This window comes from Aquarana catesbeiana, linkage group LG05, assembly GCF_042186555.1.
Source record: "Aquarana catesbeiana isolate 2022-GZ linkage group LG05, ASM4218655v1, whole genome shotgun sequence".
Lineage (NCBI taxonomy): Eukaryota > Metazoa > Chordata > Amphibia > Anura > Ranidae > Aquarana > Aquarana catesbeiana.
In genome coordinates this window covers 561,820,621-561,841,480 of record NC_133328.1, presented here as the reverse complement: position 1 = coordinate 561,841,480, position 20,860 = coordinate 561,820,621, and the positions used below count along the sequence as shown (strand labels likewise).

At 42.7% G+C, this 20,860-nt stretch overlaps 1 protein-coding gene across 1 annotated transcript in view; it reads right to left on the bottom strand.

Moving 5' to 3' along the window:
- DECR1 (2,4-dienoyl-CoA reductase 1) overlaps window positions 1-20,860 on the bottom strand; it is a 156,562-nt gene that overhangs the window by 66,134 nt on the left and 69,568 nt on the right. Inside the window, exon 5 of the mRNA XM_073631928.1 lies at window positions 10,582-10,729. Within this exon, the coding sequence (XP_073488029.1) occupies window positions 10,582-10,729 (148 nt within the window). The remainder of the gene's footprint in view (window positions 1-10,581; window positions 10,730-20,860) is intronic.

Below are 20,860 nucleotides of genomic sequence, written 5' to 3'. Positions count from 1 at the left end.
GGAGCACCTGAGAGACCCTGACTCCCCTTCCAAAAGATGTTCCCTCCGGGCCGGAGGAAATACAAAAACTGAGGTATGGTAGGGAGGCGCCTCCCTTTAAAGTTTGGAGGAAGAAGGTGTTTCCTGTTTCCGGTGGGTGGAGTCGCTATCAGGTGCTGTCCTGAAAGACGCCTTGGGAAAAGGGACTTTTTTTTTTTTTAACTAAATTTTTTTTATTGCATTTTAGTGTAAATATGAGTTCTGATGTCTTTTTGACACCAGACCTCATATTTAAGAGGTCCTGTCATGCTTTTTTTCTATTACAAGGGATGCTTACATTCCTTGTAATAGGAATAAAAATTGGATTTTTATAACAGCTTTGCTGTAAAATCCTTTTCTTGGAGTACATCATGGGACACAGAGCCTAAGTAATAACTTAATGGTATATAGACACCTTCAGGTGATGGACACTGGTATACCCAATACAGGAAGTTCACTCCCCTATATAACCCCTTATCCTTCCAGGAGTACCTCAGTTTTTGCAGCAAAGCAATATACTTAAACCCCAAAAAGAGGGGAGGGTCCTCTGTGTCCCATGATGTACTCCAAGAAAAGGATTTTACAGCAAAGCTGTTATAAAAATCCTATTTCTTTATCGTACATCATGGGACACAGAGCCTAAGTAATAACTTAATGGGACGTCCCATAGCAATGTTGATTGAGGGGAGGGAGAGACAACCCGTAGGGCACCCCCAGACTTGAGGGCTTATACTGCTGCCTGCAGTACACTGCGCCTGAAGGCGATATCCTCATACCTCTTTAAATTCACCTGATAAAATTTTGTGAATGTAAGTACTTGCAGATCTGAGCCATGGAGGCCTGGTGACGCACTGCCCAAGAAGCACTGACCTGGTAGAGTGTGCTTTGACTTGAAAAGGAGGAATCTTTCCCTTTAAATCATAAGTCTGAATTATAACTTGCCAAATCCACTTAGCGACAGTGACCCCGTGAGATCGCAGAAACCTTTGGTGAGCGGGAAATATAGGGACATGCAGATATGCATCCCTGATGTCAATGGACGCCAGAAGTTCTCTTCCTTGTAGGATAGAAACTACGGACTTGATCGACTCCATGCGAAAGGAGTGAATTTTCAGGAACTGATTGAGATTCTTTAGCTCTAGAATAGGTCTGACATCTCCATTTGGTTTTGGTATCGTAAAAAGGATTGCATAAAATCCCAAACTTTGCTCTTCTGTGGGGATCTGTATGGTCACCCACTGAGCCAGTAATCGGTCTAATGCTTGAAACAGAGATTGCCTTTTCCCTGGATCTTTGGAATCGTTTGATCTCAGAAAACAAGACGTGAAAACCCCCGAAATTCTAGTTTGTATCCTAGAGACACCGTGGAGATGACCAATCTGTCTTGAATTTCCTCTTGCCAGACTTCTGAGTATTGCAGAAGTCTACCCACCACTCTGGCGAGGGGGGGGCGCATCTTCATAATGAGGCTTTAGTATTCTGATTTGCAGATTTCCGGCCCCAGGTCTTCTTTTGTGTCTGGGCCTGACCCTGAGGTTTTCCTCTAGCGTCTGAGGGCGGAGGCCATCGCCACTGCCTAGAGGTGGATGCCCCAGGCGCAGGAGAAAAAGTCAGTTTAAACGAGGGACTTTTTTTGACTAGCAAAATGCATCTTCAGTCATGTATACAAAGGATGAAGTGCGAGAAGCAGTTGCACCACCAATTGGTTCCAATGACTCACCCTGGCTTGCCATATCTGGTATCTCCAGAGAGGATGACAGTGTGGAGGCATGACTGGAGTTCCCATCGCTTGGGGGCTGAATTTTTGGTACCTTTGTGGTAACTCTGGAAGCCATAGTGCTGAACACAAAAGCAGAGGCACTTTAAGAAAATTTACTACTTGCTGAGCAATATTCTAGCAAAAATAATGCCACCATAAAGATCAGCTTGGTGCTGAGTAACAATGTATTTCCTGTACTGGAAATGCCTGTATACATCCCTTACTTGCCCCAGCGCTCCTGTGTCCTGTGTGTCAGACTTCCTCTCTTCAGTTGCTCCGATAGAGATCTTCTGATAATGAGAGCGTCTGTTTGTAAAAGCCTTAGGTGTGAGCCTGATTGGCATCCTCAGCGTCTTCCGCCCACAGCGTGGGTGCCGTGTGCTCCACGTGGACGCTACGTCCCACACATGGCGCCGCCTGCTTTAAGCCATGCCCCTTTCCCACAACCCGCCTCCTTGTTTCAAAAAAAAAAAAAATTAAATTAACACTAGTCCGCGCACGGATGTCATTCGTGTCTGCAAAGGCAGACTTGATGAAGAGGAGGCTGCGATCACCGTCTGGCACTCTTGCCAGACTTCTACAACGTCTGGGGCACAACATGACTTAAAAAAAATTAAAAAGGCAGATTTGACATGGATAATGTAACATCCATAGGAAAGCCGCCACTGCACCTCGGGGTGAGGGGGGTGTTTTATCAGCAGTAGTAGGTTCAGCTGCAGTTTGCAAGACAATGTAGTTTTTTTGCAGGAGCCGTTATACATGCCCGTATGTTGATTACAAACTGCTGCTATACCCCCAGCCCCTTAGTTCCCTCAGGGGGGAGAGGAACACACCATTTGTTCAATAAAGAACCCCCCCGGCTGCTGGAACACACACAGGCTGTTTATAGCTGGACGCAGAGCTGCTGAGAAGCAACGTACCAAGGTATGTGTATTTTACTCCCTCTAGTGGAGACTTTAAAGGCATACAATGTTTTTCATATGGAAGAAAAAGCATAGGTGGACTTTTTACAGTTCCTAGGCTTCTTCCCTTACCTTTTCCTCGCTGCAGGATACTGCTGTAACAGACAGATCCAAACTTCACCCATCATGGTGGGTTGCGTAAGTAGGCCTTCAAAGACTGGGTCCCTATTATTGGGGTTCCACTCCTTTGGACCTATATAGCAACCCTCAGGAGCAACTTTAGGTAATGTAACAAGACCAGAAAGAGTCCTGGGTTCTGGGGTCCAGCCCTCAAAGAGAGGCATTGCAGGCAAACCCTTGTTCTTCTATTCGAGGCCCGGGTACCATCCTGTGGCCTCAGTAGCTTGGATGGATCCAATCTGTGGAGCTTATTTAAATCCAGCATGGATCCCTCCAGTGGAGCTCCTTAGAGCACATCTTCACTCATGACCAACGCCTTAGACACTGGCGAAAAAACTGAGGCACTCCTGGAAGGGGGAGGGGTTCTATAGGGGAGTGAACTTCCTGTAATGGGTATACCAGTGTCCATCACCTGAAAGTGTCTATATACCATTAAGTTATTACTTAGGCTCTGTGTCCCATGAAGAAAGTGACAATTTTATTTTATTTTATTTTTTTAAAGAACATGTAAAAATAAAAAGTTAAATAAATAAGAAAAAATACATTTAAAATTAACGTGCCCCGTCCCGCCGAGGTTGCCTGCAGAAGAGAACGCATACGTAAGCAGCGCCTGCATATGAAAACGGTGTTCAAACCACACGTGAGGTATCGCCGCGATCGGTTGACGAGGGCAATAATTCTAGCCCTAGACCTCTGTAACTGAAAACATGCAACCTGTAGATTTTTTTAAACATCGCCTATGGAGATTAAGGGTAAAAGTTTGTCGCCATTCATTGAGCGGGCGCAATTTTGAAGTGTGACATGTTGGGTATCAATTTACTCGGCATAACATTATCTTGGTCAATATAAAAGAAAACTAACTTTACTGTCTTATTTTTTAATTACAAAAAGTGTGCTTGTAAGACCGCTGAGCAAATACGATGTGACAGAAATTATTGCAACGACCGCCATTTTATTCTCTAGGGTGTTAAAAAAAAAAAAAATCTATAATGTATGGGGGCTCCAAGTAATTTTCTAGCAAAAAAAAATAATTTTAACTTGTAAACACCAAATCTCAAAAACAAGGTTCTGTCCTTATGTGGTTTAAAAAAAAAAAAAAAAAAAAGAAACCCGGGCCACTGTAATTCATGTGCCTGGTGCCCCGAAAGGGGCCAGACACATGAATAGGGGGAGGCCACGGTGGCCATGGATAGATTCAGCTATGCCTGAATCTATCCACTGCATATAGGGGGTGGAGAGGAGAGAGAAGCAGTGCCTGGGCCGCCACTGCTTTACAGGAAGCTGTATCTGAAGATCTGCAGTGGTTCGTCTAGTTCCGTCACAAATATCTGTCCTTTCTGCTATTGCTTCTTGAATATTCCCCCACCAGTCATCAGAGGGAAGCTCTGTATGAGGAAGCAAAATCGTGGCTCTACCAAGATAATCAGCTCTACTCAAACACAAAGGCAACACAAGGCATGGCAAGTGCCTAATGTGGAAAAAAAGAGCAGACACAGAATAATAATTTTGCCTCCCATTTGCCTTTTTGTGGAGAGCTTCTATGGTTAATGTCCTCTTTCAGGGGAAATCACATACAATAAATGTGATACTAACAACTTTGAAATGCTCCAGATTGTTTAGGGACACTACCCACACAGAGCAATCGTTTTACTTAAGGAAGTTTCACCCTTAGGATTCAACAAGCCACTGAAGGCTCTAATAAGACAAAGAGGCTGCAACATGGCTCCAGGTGATACAATAACTGTGCTAAAGATCTGGTGCTGGTCCAGTCTGTGAACTCAAAGACTGTCAAAGTATGTGCAAAAGAGATGACTGCACTCCAATCTTCAGAAGAAGTATGAATGCTTTTTTCTTTCCCAAACAGGTATAAAGTTTATTCAATAATAAACAAAATAATAATAACAATAACAACATAATGCACAATCAGAACTTAGCTAGAGAATCCAAAGACAGGCATCAAACAAAACAATTAGATGACATCACATCAGGTGTATAAATTTAGTCAGAAGAGGCAAAGCAACAAGACAATAGCCACAATAGTCTATGAATGCTTTAATTGTAAAAATCTATGCTTTACATCAATCGACCATGATAAAACAGGACTATAGCAGCAAGGTTAACATGTTTCACGAACCAAATCGCTTAATCATAACCTCAAAAGCACATGTGTAGTTAACTCTTATATACCTGAATAACAGCGGAATTAATTAGTGCTTAACCACTTACCCACTAGACACTTAGAGCCGGTTCACACTAGAAACGGCACGACTTGCAGGTCGACCTGCAGACGACTGCCACGGCGACTTGCAAGACGACTTCTGTATAGAAGTCTATGCAAGTCGCCCCCAAAGTAGTACAGGAACCTTTCTTCTAATTCATAGCGACTTGCGTCGCTCCGATTAGAACGGTTCCATTGTACAGAACGGGAGGCGACTTGTCAGGCGGCTAAGTCGCCTGACAAGTCGCCCCCGTGTGAACCGGCTCTTAATCCTCCTTCCTAACCTGCTCTTACATTTTGAATGACAATTACTCAGTCATGGAACACTGTACCTATATGACATTTTTGGGTTTTTTTCCCACACAAATAAAGCTTTCTTTTGGTGGTATTTGATCACGTCTGTTTTTTTTATTTTTTGTGCTATAAATGAAAAAAAAAAAAAAAAAAAGAGTGAAAATTTTGTAAAAAAAAAAATGCATTTTTCTTTGGATCTGTTATAAAAAAAAAATTAAAAAAAAAATTAGTAATTTTTCTTCATAAATTTTGGCCAAAATTCATACTGCTACATATATTTGGTAAAAATAACCCAAACCCATGTATAATATTTGGTCTCTGTGAAAGTTATAGAGTCTACAATCCATGGTGAAAATTGACGACACCTGAAGCACTGATGGCCAGTTTCTTGAGACCCTAACAAGCCAGGAAAGTACAAATACCCCCCAAATGACCCCTTTTTGGAAAGTAGGCATTCCAATGTATTTAGTAAGAGGCGTCGTGAGTTTTTTGAGGGTTGTAATTTTTTCCCAGAATTCTTAGCAAAATGAATTTTTTTTCTTTTTTTTTTTACAAAATTGTAATATTAATAGGTTATTTCTCACACACAGCATGTGCATACCACAAATTACACCCCCAAAAAAATTCTACTATTCCTCCCGAGTATGGCGATACCACATGTGTGAGACTATTACACAGCCTAGCCACATACAGAGGAGCACCGTTAGGTACACTACGCTAGGGACACAAATTAAACATATCATTTCTTGACTGCCTCTTGCATTTTTGGAGGCCCCGGAGCACAGGACAACAGAAACGCCCAAAAAATTACCCCATCTTGTAAAGCAAACACCCCAACGTATATTCTATGGGGCATAATAAGTCTTTTGAACATGTCATTTTTTTCCACAAGTTTTTGGAAAATGTGGAAAGAAAATGAAAACGTATTTTTTTTTTTTTTTTTACAAAGTTGTCTATACAAGGGAAAAAAAAAAAAAAAAAAAGGAAGGAAGAAGAGCGTGTTGCATTTTTTCTGCACAGAACTGTACTGGAACCTAGCAAATTGTATCAAAAACACACTGGAACTGCGTGTGGTGTGAAATTGTAAGCAAAAACTGATCCAGAACGTATCCGGAGTGCATTTTGTGGTGTGAACTGGCCCTGAACATGCATGCACAGTGTTTTCCATATATTCCAATGGCTTTAACTCACACCAGTGCAGTCAGTTTCAGTCGGTTTCCGGTCAGTTTCTGGTGCAGAAACTGACTGGAACTGACTGCATTGGTGTGAACTAGAACCATTGGAATACATGTAAAACACTGTGCATGCATTTTTAGTGTAGAAAAAAAGCGCACGGAACTGCATCTGGTGTGAACTGGCTCTGAGACTTTTACACAGCTTGGCCACATACAGAGGCCCAACATGCAGGGAGCACCATCAGGTGTTCTAGGGGCATAAAGGTCAAATCTAATTTGACTACCTATTACACTTTTGTGAGGCACTGTAGTGGCATGGATGAGCCGTGGATGGGGATGGCTGAGCCGTGGATGTGGATGGCCGAGTATGGATGGCAGGGCTGAGCATGGATGGCATGGCTGTGAGTATGGATGGCATGGCTGAGCATTGATGGATGGCTAAGTATGGCTGGCATGGATGAGCATGGCTGAGGATGGATGGCTGTGAGTATGGATGGATGGCTGTGAGTATGGATAGATGGCTGCGAGTATGGATGGGATGACCGAGTATGGATGAGGCAGGAATTGGCACAGAGCAGCGCTGTGGGCACTACAGATCCAGCCCACAGCGCTGCTGCACCCGATCTCCCCCCTCTCCTCTCATATTGTACCGATCGGTACGGAGAGGGGAGAGATGAACCGGGCATGCGCTGGCTTGTTTACAAGCGATTTGACGAAGCGATCATGTGATTAAGGGCCGCTGCCATCTGCCCAATACCGTGATCCGTGATTCAAGGGGACCTGTCGGCCACAGATATTCCAAGGTGTGCGCCCCAGGGGGTGTGATTCTAGGACAACATCATAGTACACACTCCCAGAGTTATCCAACCGTCCTGCAGCCAATTTTTGGCTATGGGCGGTCGGCAAGTGGTTAAAAGGTGGCTGCTTAGGACACATCTAGCATGTAAAGAAACACACAAGATAGAGCAAAATAAAACAGAAAAAGGAGAAATAACTACATAAATAAGTAAATAACAAAATGGGATTATAAAAACGAAAGAATGTAGCAACATTCAAAAAAGTTTGTCCTACAGAGCCAAACACTGGTGGTGACAACAAAAGGAGAAATCTGGAGATTCCTGTTTTAGGTGTCACCCGCTTCAACCATACCAATGTCAGGCAAAGAAAGACAACCGACCACTGTATCAAACTATACATATGTGCATGATATATGAGTATTAAATTATGATAGATCATAAACAAATAACGAAAAATAGAAACCTATTGATAGCAATCTTAGACATGCACAAATTGCTATCACGGCTGTAACCAAAAAACATATGTACTTCTAATATTACAAAACCAGTAAACAACAACAACAACAACAACAACATTTAGGTCTATTCACATATATCATATCACATGTAAACAAAAACTAGAGAAAACAATTAATGAATAAATGCCTACTTAATGCAAATAACCAACATAATATGAATAAAGTAAGCATATGGTTAGAGGTGAAAAGATTTAATCCCACAGAGCCCAAAATATACCAAATGACTGTACAGAATAATGTAATATGGAAATATTTTTAAAGGCTCCAAAAGACTGTTAGAGCACAAGTGCAGTAGGCCTCTGCTCTAACTCAAAACCAAAAGTGCTTTGGAATATTTATTATGTTCAGACATTTTTAAACATGTTAGTGTAATAGACTTAATGTGACAGGTTAGCTTCAAAAATACCCCCATTGTTGCAAGGATGTAATTCCCAACATGGTCAAATTTGGTAACAAAGCCAAACAGGTAAAGTGTGTTTATGAAGGTAGAGTGAACCAATGTGCTGACCTTACCTTCTGGGAAATGCCTGCAGATACACACTGCAGGCATTTCCCAATGCTTGCTGATATTGCTGAATGACCTTTAGACCACTCAGATTTCTTCAAAACCCAGGGATCGCAAATATACAGGTTGAACTCAACCCCCCCAACCCCAGGCAGATCAGAGCTCTACCATTGATGTCATGGTCCACATTTGAATAACAGGGCCCTAAAAGATAAACCAAGGTTGTAAAAAAGGACCTAGAATTGCTATTTCTTTTTTTAACTTGGGGCCATCTTAGAAAGTTAAATGGGCCACATGGGGTGCTCACCCATTTAATCTGGGTAGCCAGATTAAAACAGAGTGCCCTGAACTGAAACTGCTAAACCCAGGAAGTTTTTTCTTTTTAAAAAACAAACTTTTTGTTGCTTTTGCTAATGAATACCGGCTATACAAGGGGAGGACATTATTGAAGCTATCCCTGTACCAAGAGCAAAGATAAAATTATTGGCAGGTTCTTTTTTTTTTTTTTAAATAATAAAAAGGGATCAAACAAATTAGTCAATTGTTATAATTTCTTACCTTTCTTTCCTTTCCTCATTCTACCCAGCTGTAAAAAGGGGACACTGAAGCCACCCACCGACAGGAATCGGCGAAATTTCGATCCATCTATGGACAGGCTGGTTTTTCCTCAAGTCAGTCTATTAATTAAACTTCAGTATGACCAGCCTGTCAGGGTTTTTTTCCATATGATTACTGCCGCTGACTATAGCTGGCAGCAGTAATCGTATTCTGACGTCAAGGAAACCTCACAGGAGGGGTTCACTTGAAGGGGATGTAAACCCTCACATATACCCAGTGAAGTGAACAGCCTCAGATGATACACAAAGATGAAACAAATCCTCCTACATAAGTTTTACATGTATATCTGCTGTCTTCAGCGTTATATACTGTTAAAAAAAAAAGTGCACATCATGTTAGAATATTCTCTTCCAGTACCAGCAGGGGGAGGGGAGTCTTACCATATACTGAGACAGCTGATTGTCAGAAAGGCACCCCCCCCCAGAGAGACTTGCAGAGCTGTGCTGTGAATTGACCAGCTGTCTGCTAATCTATTTATAGCACCCGCCTTGACACAAATTTCAGCCTGGTTTTATCACGAATTTGTCAGAAGTTATCATGCTGATAACAGAAAAGCAGGAGCAGGAGAAAGCCATGGGACTTAGGGCTTTGATAAGAAAACACTACAGCAGCCTTTCTTAACCTTTTCTACACAGAGGAACCCTTGAAAAAGTTCTCCAGTCTCGGGGAACCCTTGCTAAAAATTAGAAATCTACAACTCATGATACAATATTGTGATGGTCAGTGGGAAGAATGGGCCTTACACTTGTGGCCATTGGGAAGAATTACCGCCGTACAGATAGCTAAAACTATCAATGGTGTCGGTGGGAACTTATCCGAGAGGCAGAAATGGCCCAATGCTGAAGGAACCCCTAGCAACCTCTGGAGGAACCCTAGTTGAGAATCACTGCACTACAGATATATGTGCCCAGCTCAATTTCATGAATCTTGTTTACATCCACTTTAATACACATCATCAGTATCAAGGGAGTGCTGGAGAGGGGATGAATGTGCTCTAGGCCAGTGTAATGCCTATGTGCACAGGACCTTTTTTCTTTTTAGCCGCACTAAAAAACACCTATATCTATTTTAACTACTTATGGAATAGAATGTCAAATTTACTGGCTGTATGTTGTATTAAATTTTCATGTTATAGCTGCCTCATAGGAAGAAAGCAACACAAATCACAAGTTATTTCAAACAATGAAAAGACATTTTCATTGCATTTCATTGAGTGCTACCATTTGAGAGTCTCTAGGCAATAGAGTGCATAACATACAGATATCACTATGCATTTTAATGCTTAATTGGTTTTCACCAAAATGATCTTTTGACGTGGCATTTTCAAAGTTAATTTCTTTTTATGTAGTGCAGCCCAAAACACACTGGTAGAAGTTACACGCTGACAAAGTCTTAAAAAACAAGCATTATTAACACATTAATGAGATCTTCGTGAAGTGCTGGCAGCTGCTATGTAAAATCTGCACAGTGTAATGTAAAGAAATGAGCAGATGATAGGCTGCTGGGGCTTGGGTGGCAATAGTGGTTGAAAGCCATGAGCTTGTTTCACAGTAGGTAAAGGTCAAGTCAAATCAAGGCTGATATAAATATGTCTTACCTTTTCCTGCCTTAATTAGCTGTTTCCCAACCTCGAGAGTTACGTAAGCTGTGCCATTAAGAACAATGTCTGTAATTGTTCGCCAGGCATTTGCCGATAGTCTTTCCGTAGGAGAGATGAAGTTCCCAGCTGCATTGTTGATCACAACCTGATAACATAGATTAATAACATTACTACTACTACCGCTATCATCACCAGCAATACAAATAAACCAAAATGTTCCTTTTACAGCGTGAGGCGTAAACCTCAGCCATGAAATATGAGCAAAGCATATTCCTCTATAGTGTGTACTTGTCTCAATTCAGAGCACCAAGTGTCATTCCTGTATGCTGCTTCCTTCCTCTGCTATCAGCATGAATCCCACCTGACAAGTTTTCCTGACACCAAGAGATAAAAGGTGACAAGGTAGAGAGCTCCAGCTGACTGACAGCCTCAGCTCTGTTCCTGTGTGCTGTGTGAAGGGGTGTGTCCCTCTTTCCTCCAATCAGCCCTCAGAGCTTTCCTCGCTGAGCTCTACATTGTGTAATTTCAGCTCTCCGCCACCTGTTTTCTGACAGCTCAGACAAGCTTTTTAAATTTCGGATTTTGAATGGATGTAGAGAAGACTACAGACAACTTATCTAGGAGGATTTGTTTCATCTCTGTATCACCTGAGGCCAGGTCACTTCACTGGGTATATGTAAGGGTTTACAACCAATTTAAGTGCTTTTAATAAAGTAGAACTATAGGCAAAACTTGTGTTTTTCATTTTGGATAGAGCAAGGGAGGATTATAACCCCTGTCAGATTTATTTACCCCCCCCCCCCCCAATCTGTGTCCCATTGAGATTTCCCTTCACTTCCTGTCCCATAGCCAAACAGGAGGTGAGAGGAAATCCCTGCAGATTAAAAAGGGAATTCCTTGGGGATTCCCGAGTCACCAGAACTAGTGTCCTTGTTGGAAGATTTCCCCGCTATTACTTTTCTAGGGATAACCCAAAACTTGGGATTTTCTTTTACTTTTAATGATAATGGTAAACAGGACAACTAGAGAGTGAATTTCCTTAACGGGGGCACAGACAGCAATAAAAACCCAATAGGTGTAATATCTCTCCATTTTATCCAAAAGTAAAAAAAAGTTTCTCTTTTAGTTATACTTTAATCTATGATAAAATGAAGAAGTCCCAGGTGTAACTGAGCTTTAAAAGAGATTATAGATCATGCTTGAATGGTCAGACTTGGGTGACTTTACAGAGAAGAATGAACAATTAAGGCTCTGATTGACATTGTACTGCCCTCTGATTTGGCCAACACTTGGATACAGCACACATTTAGGGGCAGTTACATTTTCCATGGAGGAGATAGAAATACTTTTAGAGCACCCTGAAAATTCAATGAAAGATCTAGTAGACATTTCTGATGCTTGTAGATACTCCTTACTTGGAAATTAAAGTGGACCTGAATTCAGAAAGCCAAGATTTGCCATGTTATGAGAATGTTTATTTAACTGTGCTTAAGCAGTACTATGCAAAAATTTACTTTTTTGTCTTGCATTCCTTGTAAAAAAAAAAAAAAAAAAAGCACTTCCTGGTATGCGAGTGTGCCACAATATTGTGCATACAACTTCATAGCTGTATATATGCAGTGTGAGATTACCTAAGGCACTACTGCCTCTGACTGCTATTCTCACAAGACTTGGAAGTGAGATTTGGTGAGCTTACCATTGTGCTGCTTGCTGAAGAGTAAACTGCACTGCGTGCATCTTTCGGCTTTATTCATTATGGATCTGTGTTTCATACTAATACTGCTTATTAAATGTTCTCCCACCAAAGATCAGGGGCAGCTTTTAACAATAATTTGGCCTCTCCCCTTTTTTTTAGGTTAAAGCTGCTAAAGTTCAGGTCCTCCAAAATCTGCCTGGCCCGATTAACACAAATGGATGACAATATCAGCATCGTGCAGACTCGTAAAGTTACAAAGTGGCCGCTTTTAACTAAATTGTTCTTTGAAGGATGGTCTCCGGTAGTTCATCCATTGTTAAATTTCTAAGTTTACTTATTTGGTGGCATTTCTTTACACTCTGTTCTATCTGTTAATGTCTGCTACGGGATCCAGTGATACCTGTTCTTGAAGCTAATGCCAATTCACCAACAAATGCCGTAATAAGCGGATCTTGAGGCAGATAAAAAGATCTCCATTTAATCCAGTTATATAATCATTAAAGTATATATTTAAAAGGACAACTAGGGACTGATTCAATGTGGCATTTTTCCCCTTTAAGTGTATGAAAAATATTTTTTTTTCTTGGGTAGAACGAGAAAGGGTTAGATTTGACCCTTCCCTATTCTATCCAGAACTAAAAAATAGGATTTTTAAAACAGTTTACCTATAAAATCTTTTTCTTGGAGTATATCATAGGACACAGAGCCTCAAGTAATTACTTGGTGGGTTATGGGCCTACCTTCAGGTGTTGACACTGGTATAACCAATACAGGAAGTTGACTCCCCTATATAACCCCTCCTCCTTCCAGGAGTCCTCAGTTTTTGTAGCCAAGCAATATAAGTAACATACTCTCACCCCATAAAACAGAGGGGCGGGAGCTCTGTGTCCTATGATGTACTCCAAGAAAATGATTTTTACAGGTAAGCTGTTTTAAAAATCCTATTTTCTTTATCGTACATCATAGGACACAGAGCCTCAAGTAAATTACTTGGTGGGATGTCCCATAGCAATGCTACTTGAGGGGAGGGAGACACAACCCGTAGGGCACCCCCAGACCTTGAGGAATTATACTGCTGCTTGCAGCCCACTGCGCCCGAAGGCGATATCCTCATTCCATTTTACATCTACTTGATAAAATTTTGTAAATGTATGCACTGAAGACCAAGTCGCGGCCTTGCAGATCTGAGACATGGAGGCCTGGTGATGCACTGCCCAAGAAGCACCAACCGCTCTGGTAAAGTGCGCCTTAACTTGAAAAGGGGGAATCTTTCCCTTTAAATCATAAGTTTGAATTATAATTTGCCGAATCTACTTAGCCACAGTGGATCTTGACGCTGCCTGTCCTTTTTTAGGACCCTCTGGCAGAATAAATAAGACGTCAGTCTTACGAATCTGAGCAGTTTTCTTTAACCGGTTCAATACAGGGCATTTTCACCCCCTTCCTTCCCAGGCCAATTTTTAGTTTTCAGCGCTGTCGCACTTTAAACAACAATTGCGCGGTCGTGCGACGTTGTACCCCCAAAAAATTGACGTCCTTTTTTCCCCCACAAATAGAGCTTTCTTTTGGTGGTATTTGATCACCTCTGCGGTTTTTATTTTTTGCGCTATAAACAAGGAAGAGCAAACATTTTGAAAAAAAACACAATATTTTTTACTTTTTGCTATCCCAATTTTTTTTTAAAAAAACAAATTTTTTCCTCAGTTTCGGCCGATACGTATTCTTCTACATATTTTTGGTAAAAAAAAAAAAAAAAAAATCGCAATAAGCGTATATTGATTGGTTTGCACAAAAGTTACAGCGTCTACAAAATACGGGATAGATTTATGGCATTTAAAAAAAAATGTATTTATTTTTTTTACTAGTAATAGCGGCGATTGCGATTTTTTTTCGTGACTGTGACATTATGGCGGACACATCGGACACTTTTTTGGGACCATTCACATTTATACAGCGATCAATGCTATAAAATTGCATTGATTACTGTGTAAATGTGACAGGCAGTGAAGGGGTTAACCAGTAGGGGGACACAAGGGGTTAAATATGTTTCCTAGGGAATGATTCTAACTGTAGGGGGCGGGGACGTACAAGGGGAGGAGGCCGATCAGTGTTCCGCTGTACTGGGAACACAGATCGGTCTCCTCTCAACTGACAGGATGTGGATCTGTGTGTTTACACACACAGATCCACGGTCCGGCCCGGTTAACGGGCAATCGCGGGTGCCCGGCGGACATCGCGGCCGCCGGGCACACGCACGGGGTCCCGAGCAACGCGGCGGGCGCGCGCCCCCTAGGCGGCCGGGAAGCCCAGGCCGTCATATGACGTCCACCCAGGATGGGAGATCCCATCTGTGGACGTCATTTGACAATAGCCGGGTAGGGAAGTGGTTAAATAGATCTTCACTGCTCTCACCACATCAAGACAATGTAGTGACTTTTTATCCTTGGAACATGGTTTTGGAAAGAACGATGGCAGGACAATATCTTCATTCAGATGAAAGCCTGAAACCACTTTTGGCAAAAAGCCTGGACGAGAGCGTAAAACCACTCTGTCCTCATGAATAATCAAATATGGCTCTTTACAGGAAAGATCAGCCAATTCTGAAACCCTCCTTGCTGAGGATATAGCAACCAAAAATATCAGCTTCCTAGTCAGAAGGACTAAGGGAACATGCTGTAATGGTTCGAATGGTGGTTTTTGTAACACTGACAAAACTAAATTCAAGTCCCAAGGGCTTAAGGGTGATTTAACTGGCGGATTAATCCGCATCATTCCTTGCACGAAACCCCGGACTAAAGAATGCGTAACAAGTGGTCTTTGAAATAAAATTGATAAGGCTGAGACTTGGCCCTTAATAGTACTCAGGGCCAACTTCATCTCTACGCCTACTTGTAGAAAGGCAAGAATTCTGCCTCTAATATATCTCCGAGCGTGCCAACCCTTGGATTCACACCAGGAAACATAAGCTTTCAAGACTCTATAATATATAGCTCTAGAAGCTGGCTTCCTAGCATTAAAGTAGAAATAACTGCCCTGGAAAGCCCATGTCTTTTCAGAATGTGGGTCTCAATAGCCAGGCCGTTAAATTTAGCATTCGTAAAGTAGGATGGAATATCGGCCCCTGTGAGTGCAGGTCTGGCCTTAGTGGAAGGGACCACAGATCCTCCTCTGCCATCTTTACGACCTCTGCATACCATGACCTTCTGGGCCATGCTGGTGCTGCCAGGATTACCGGTTTTCTTTCCAGCTTGATCCTGCAAAGAAGTCAAGGCAGCAACTGAATAGGGGGAAATGCATAGATCAGTAAAAGCTGATCCCACAGTATCATCAACGCATCTGTTCTGCATATGAATGGATCCTTTGTTGTGGACACAAAGTTCACTAATTCTATGTTGCACTGGATGCTAGAAGATCTACATCCGGTGTCCCCCATCCTTGACAAACAGCCCGAAACATGTCGGGGTGAACAGACCATTCCCTGGGAATAATCTGCTGGCGGCACATGTAGCGCGCGAGCCAATTCTCTATTCCCGGAATGAAGACTGACGATGGGCACGGAATATTTCTTTCTGCCCAAGTTAGAATATCTCTCTGCACTGAGAGATTCTTGTTGCCCCTTTCGGTGATTGATATAGGTCACAGCCGTGGCATTGACGGATTGGATCCTGTCGGGACAATCCCTTAACCTGGAAGTCCAGGCTTTAAAAGCCAGACGCACTGCCCGAATCTCTAGGACGTTGATGGGCAAGGCTCTTCCGGTTCTTGAACACTGTCCTTGGACAGTTGTCTTCTCTGTCATTACCACTTTCCAGAAAAGTGGTTTGAAGTATTAACCCTTTAGGACATTCTTTAGTAACCACCAATTGAGGCTTTGGGACACCCTTGGGGACAGCCGCATTGGCAAGTCCAAAGCTTGGATCGTTTTGTACCAAGAAAATAGAATACTGTTTTGCAACAGTCTCGAATGGAACTGGGCAAAGGGAACTGCTTCCTTTTTAACAACCTCATGCAAAGGTGAATGGAGGGACCTCCTTTTGACCTGACCATCCGCACCAACTCTTTTATAGAGTGGTGTGTTTTTTTTCTGGGCAAGAAGACCCTTTTTCTGGGCTGTATCTATGATCAGACCTAAATACTGCAGCCCTTCTTTAGCGATTTTAATGGAGACTTTACTAGGTTGAGAATTCAACCCAGACCTTTCCAGGTAACTGGTTGTAATGCGTACACCTTACTCCGAACAGCGATTGGTCGATTAGCAATAGATCGTCTAGGTATGCCAAGACTGTTTAAGCCCTGTGCCCTTGACCTGGCTACAGGTGGGGCTAGCACCTCTGAACACTTGAGGTGCTGTAGCTAGCCCGAAGAGCAAGGCTATAAACTGAAATGCTGCTGTTCTACTTCTAACCGCAGAAACATTTGGTGAGTGGGAAATATATGGACATGCAGATATGCATCCCTGATGCCGATAGGCGCCTGAAGTTTTCCTCCTTGCAGGATAGAAACTACTGACTTGATCGACTCCATAAAAAGCAGTGGATCTTCAGGAACTGATTTAGATTCTTTTAGATCTAGAATGGATCTGTTGAATTTCTGCGTGGCTCTGTACATGTACAGGAAATGCATGAAAAAGGCAGTGAAGGTTCCAAGGAACCTAAGAAAAAACAGATCAGCTGACTCTACTAGAGGTAGCTTGAAACAGGCACAAATCATCTCTGTAAGAGGTTTGTACCAGCAATTTCTCAGATTGCGAGGCTGAAAAAAAAAGTTCAACTCTAGTTGTCTCCTCTGCAGAGGAGTACTTGGTTTGCCTTTCTTCCCGATTACCTGAGGGTAATCCTTCATCCTCTACCCACTGTTCCCTTGATAAAGGGATCTCAGGTGGGGGAGGGGATCTAACACGCTTCTCATCCTTGGATAGCGGATGCGATTAAAATCACTAATTTTCCTTCTAGGCCCTGCAGGGCGGAGGAAAAACGCATCTTCAATCATGTATACAGGGGCTGAATATTTTCTCCTCTTATGCCCCGTACACGCGGTCGTATTTTCCTGATGGAAAATGTCAGATCGGAGCATGTTGTCGGAAATTCCGACCGTGTGTGGGCTCCATCGGACATTTTCCATCGGATTTTCCGACACACAAAGTTGGAGAGCAGGAGATAAAATTTTCCGACAACAAAATCCGTTGTCGGAAATTCCGATCGTGTGTACACAAATCCGACGGACAAAGTGCCACGCATGCTCAGAATAAATAAAGAGATGAAAGCTATTGGCCACTGCCCCGTTTATAGTCCCGACGTACATGTTTTACGTCACCGCGTTTAGAACGATCGGATTTTCCGACAACTTTGTGTGACCGTGTGTATGCAAGACAAGTTTGAGCCAACATCCGTCGGAAAAAATCCTAGGATTTCGTTGTCGGAATGTCCGAACAAAGTCCGACCGTGTGTACGCCCTATAAGGCTCAGTTTCCACTATTGCAACCCCAAAGTTGCATGATTTTACTGTGGTCCTTTTCCGCCGAGAATACGTCGGGCGCGATTTTGATGCGACAGGAAACAATGCCTGTGTATTCTAGAGGTTTATGGACCTCAAGTCGCATCAAAGTAGTACCAATGTAGTGCAGGGACTATCTTCAAGGAGCCAACGTTAGGACGAGGTCCCACGTCTTTCAGGAAGCCTCCCATGGCTACACTGGCCATCAGAGTAGTTAACCTGTGAGGAGTGGCTCCTTCACTAGTGAACGCCGACATGTGGATCTGAACCCACGTCTGTCAGGAAGTCTCCCATGGCTGCACTGGCCGTCAGAGTACTTAACCTGTGAGCTGTTGTGGCTTCACTTTAAATAAAAGGACATTTATACCTTCTACTGGACAAAAGAGCTTTACTGCTAGAAATCATTTGGATGTATTTCACCAAACCTTTCCCAATGAAAAGGGAAACTAGTCAGACACCCTTTTTTTGCAAGATGCTTCGGCTGACCAACCCTTTTAACCACAGGGTCCTAAGCATGTGTTTTAGCACAAGCGCAAGGCAAGACGCCTGGTGGATAGGGTCTTTTATGGCATCAATGGCGAAACATAGCGCCATTGGTAGGAGGATTTAAAAAAAAAAAAAATCCAACTCCTTATCGGTTAGATGCTTAAGCAATTATGCATCTTTATTGATGCTGGAAATCGCAGCATCTACTGCTGGTACTTTCCAACCTTTGTGAATTTTTCCTCCATGATCCACATCTTTACTCGTGACCAACACCTTAGACACTGGCGAAAAAACTGAGGACTCCTGGAAGGAGAAGGGGTTATATAGGGGAGTCAACTTCCTGTATTGGTTATACCAGTGTCAACACCTGAAGGTAGGCCCATAACCCACCAAGTAATTACTTGAGGCTCTGTGTCCTATGATGTACGATAAAGAAATAGGATTTTTATAACAGCTTACCTGTAAAATCCTTTTCTTTTCAAGTACATCATGGGATACAGAGCCATAGTAACTACTATGTGGGTTATAGTCCACCTTCAGGTGCTGGACACTGGCACACCCTAAACAGGAAGTTATCTCCCTATATAACACCTCCCACTACTAGGAGTATCAAAGCAATACACGTGTATACTAGAAAGAGGGGCCTCTGTGTTCCGTGATGTACTTCAAAAGAAAAGGATTTTACAGGTACACTGTTATAAAAATCCTATTTTCTTTAATCGTACATCACGAGACACAGAGCCATAGTAATTACTATGTGGGATGTCCCAGAGCAATGCCGACTGGGGGAAGGAAGACACAACCAAAGTAGGGCACCATGAGATCAGAGGATTTATACTGCTGCCTGCAGTACGCTGCGCCCAAAGGCGACATCCTCATGTCTTTTTACATCCACCAGGCAGAATCTGGTAAATGTATGGATTGAAGACCAAGTTGCGGCATTGCAGAATTGAGCCATGGAGGCTTGCTGATGCACTGCCCATGAAGCACTAACAGCCCTAGAGGAGTGTGCTTTGATTTTGAGAGGGTAAAACTACCTCCTTAAACCATAAGCTTGAACGATTACTTGTCGAAGCCATTTAGAAACAGTAGATTTTGATGCTGCCTGTCCTCTTTTAGGATCTTCAGGCAACACAAACAAGACATCCGTTTTCGCCTTTAAGTAGACATTGACTGCTCTCACCACATCAAGAGAATGTAGTGATTTTTCTTCCATAGAACAGGGTTCTGCTTAAATGAAGGTGTTCTGCTTAAATGAAGGTAGAACAATATCCTGGTTTAGATAAAAACCTGATATTACCTTTGGTAAAAAGTTAGGATGAGGACGTAATACTACCTTATCCTTGTGAACAATAAAAATATGGCTCTTTACAAGAAAGAGCAGCCAATTCTGATACCCTTCTTGCAGCACATATGGTTACCAGAAAAAATAGTTTCCTTGTCAAAAAAGGACCAAGGGAATATGTCGTATCGGCCCCAAAAAAATGGCTGTTTAGTAATGCCGACAAAACTAAATTCAAGTCCCAAGGGTTCAGGGGTTACCTAACCGGAGATTAAGCCGGGTTACCCCCTGAATAAAATTAAGAACCAAAGAATGCATAGCAAGTGGTCATTAAAATAATACCGATAAGGCCGAGACCTGTCCTTAGAGAGCACTCAAGGCCAGCCTTATTTCTCACCCCTTCTGCAGAAAGTCAAGGATTATACCTTTGACCTATTTCCTGGGGTGCAACTCCTGGTTTCACACCAGGAGACACGTGTTTCCCAGATTCCATGATATTTAACCCCTTCCCGCCGAGCGTACGCAGATGTGCGTACTCGGCTTTCCGGTGTTATACTGGGATGAGGCCCGCAGCTGCATGCATCATCCCGGTACCGTTGTTTACAGCGGTAAAAGCCGCTCGGTTGTTATACTGAAGGAGTGGGATGTCCACCCTCCCGCCGCTCTTACCGGGCCTCCCGTGCCATGGGGAGGCCCGGTGACCAATCGGCTGCCTCCGGCGGCTGGGGCGGGCTGCAACGAAGCCGTGGGCGGCTTCGTTACAGCCTTCTAATTGTAAACGCGGAAGCGACGTCATGACGTCACTTCCCATTTACTCGGCTGCCAATGGCGCCGGTTTAAAAAAAATACACAATATTCAGAATCACTGTTTTCGGCGATCTGAATACTTTGAAGTGCAAAGGAAGGATCGGGGGTCTAGACCCCCGATCCCTCCATAAAGAGTACCTGTCTCCACCTATTACTGTCACAAGGGATGTTTACATTCCTTGTGATAGCAATAAAAGTAATCAAAAAAATTTTTTTTTTTTTTTTTTAAAACACAATTCATAAAAATAAATAAGAAAAAAAAAATTTTAAAGCGCCCCCGTCCCCGCAAGCTCATGCAGCAAAGAAAACGCATACGGAAGTCGCGCCCGCATATGTAAACGGTGTTCAAATCACACATGTGAGGTATCGCCGCGATCATCAGAGCGAGAGCAATAATTCAAGCACTAGACTTCCTCTGTAACTCTAACCTGGTAACCTTAAAAAAAAAAAAAATTTAAAGCATCGCCTATGGAAATTCTTAGGTACCGTAGTTTGTCACCATTCCACGAGTG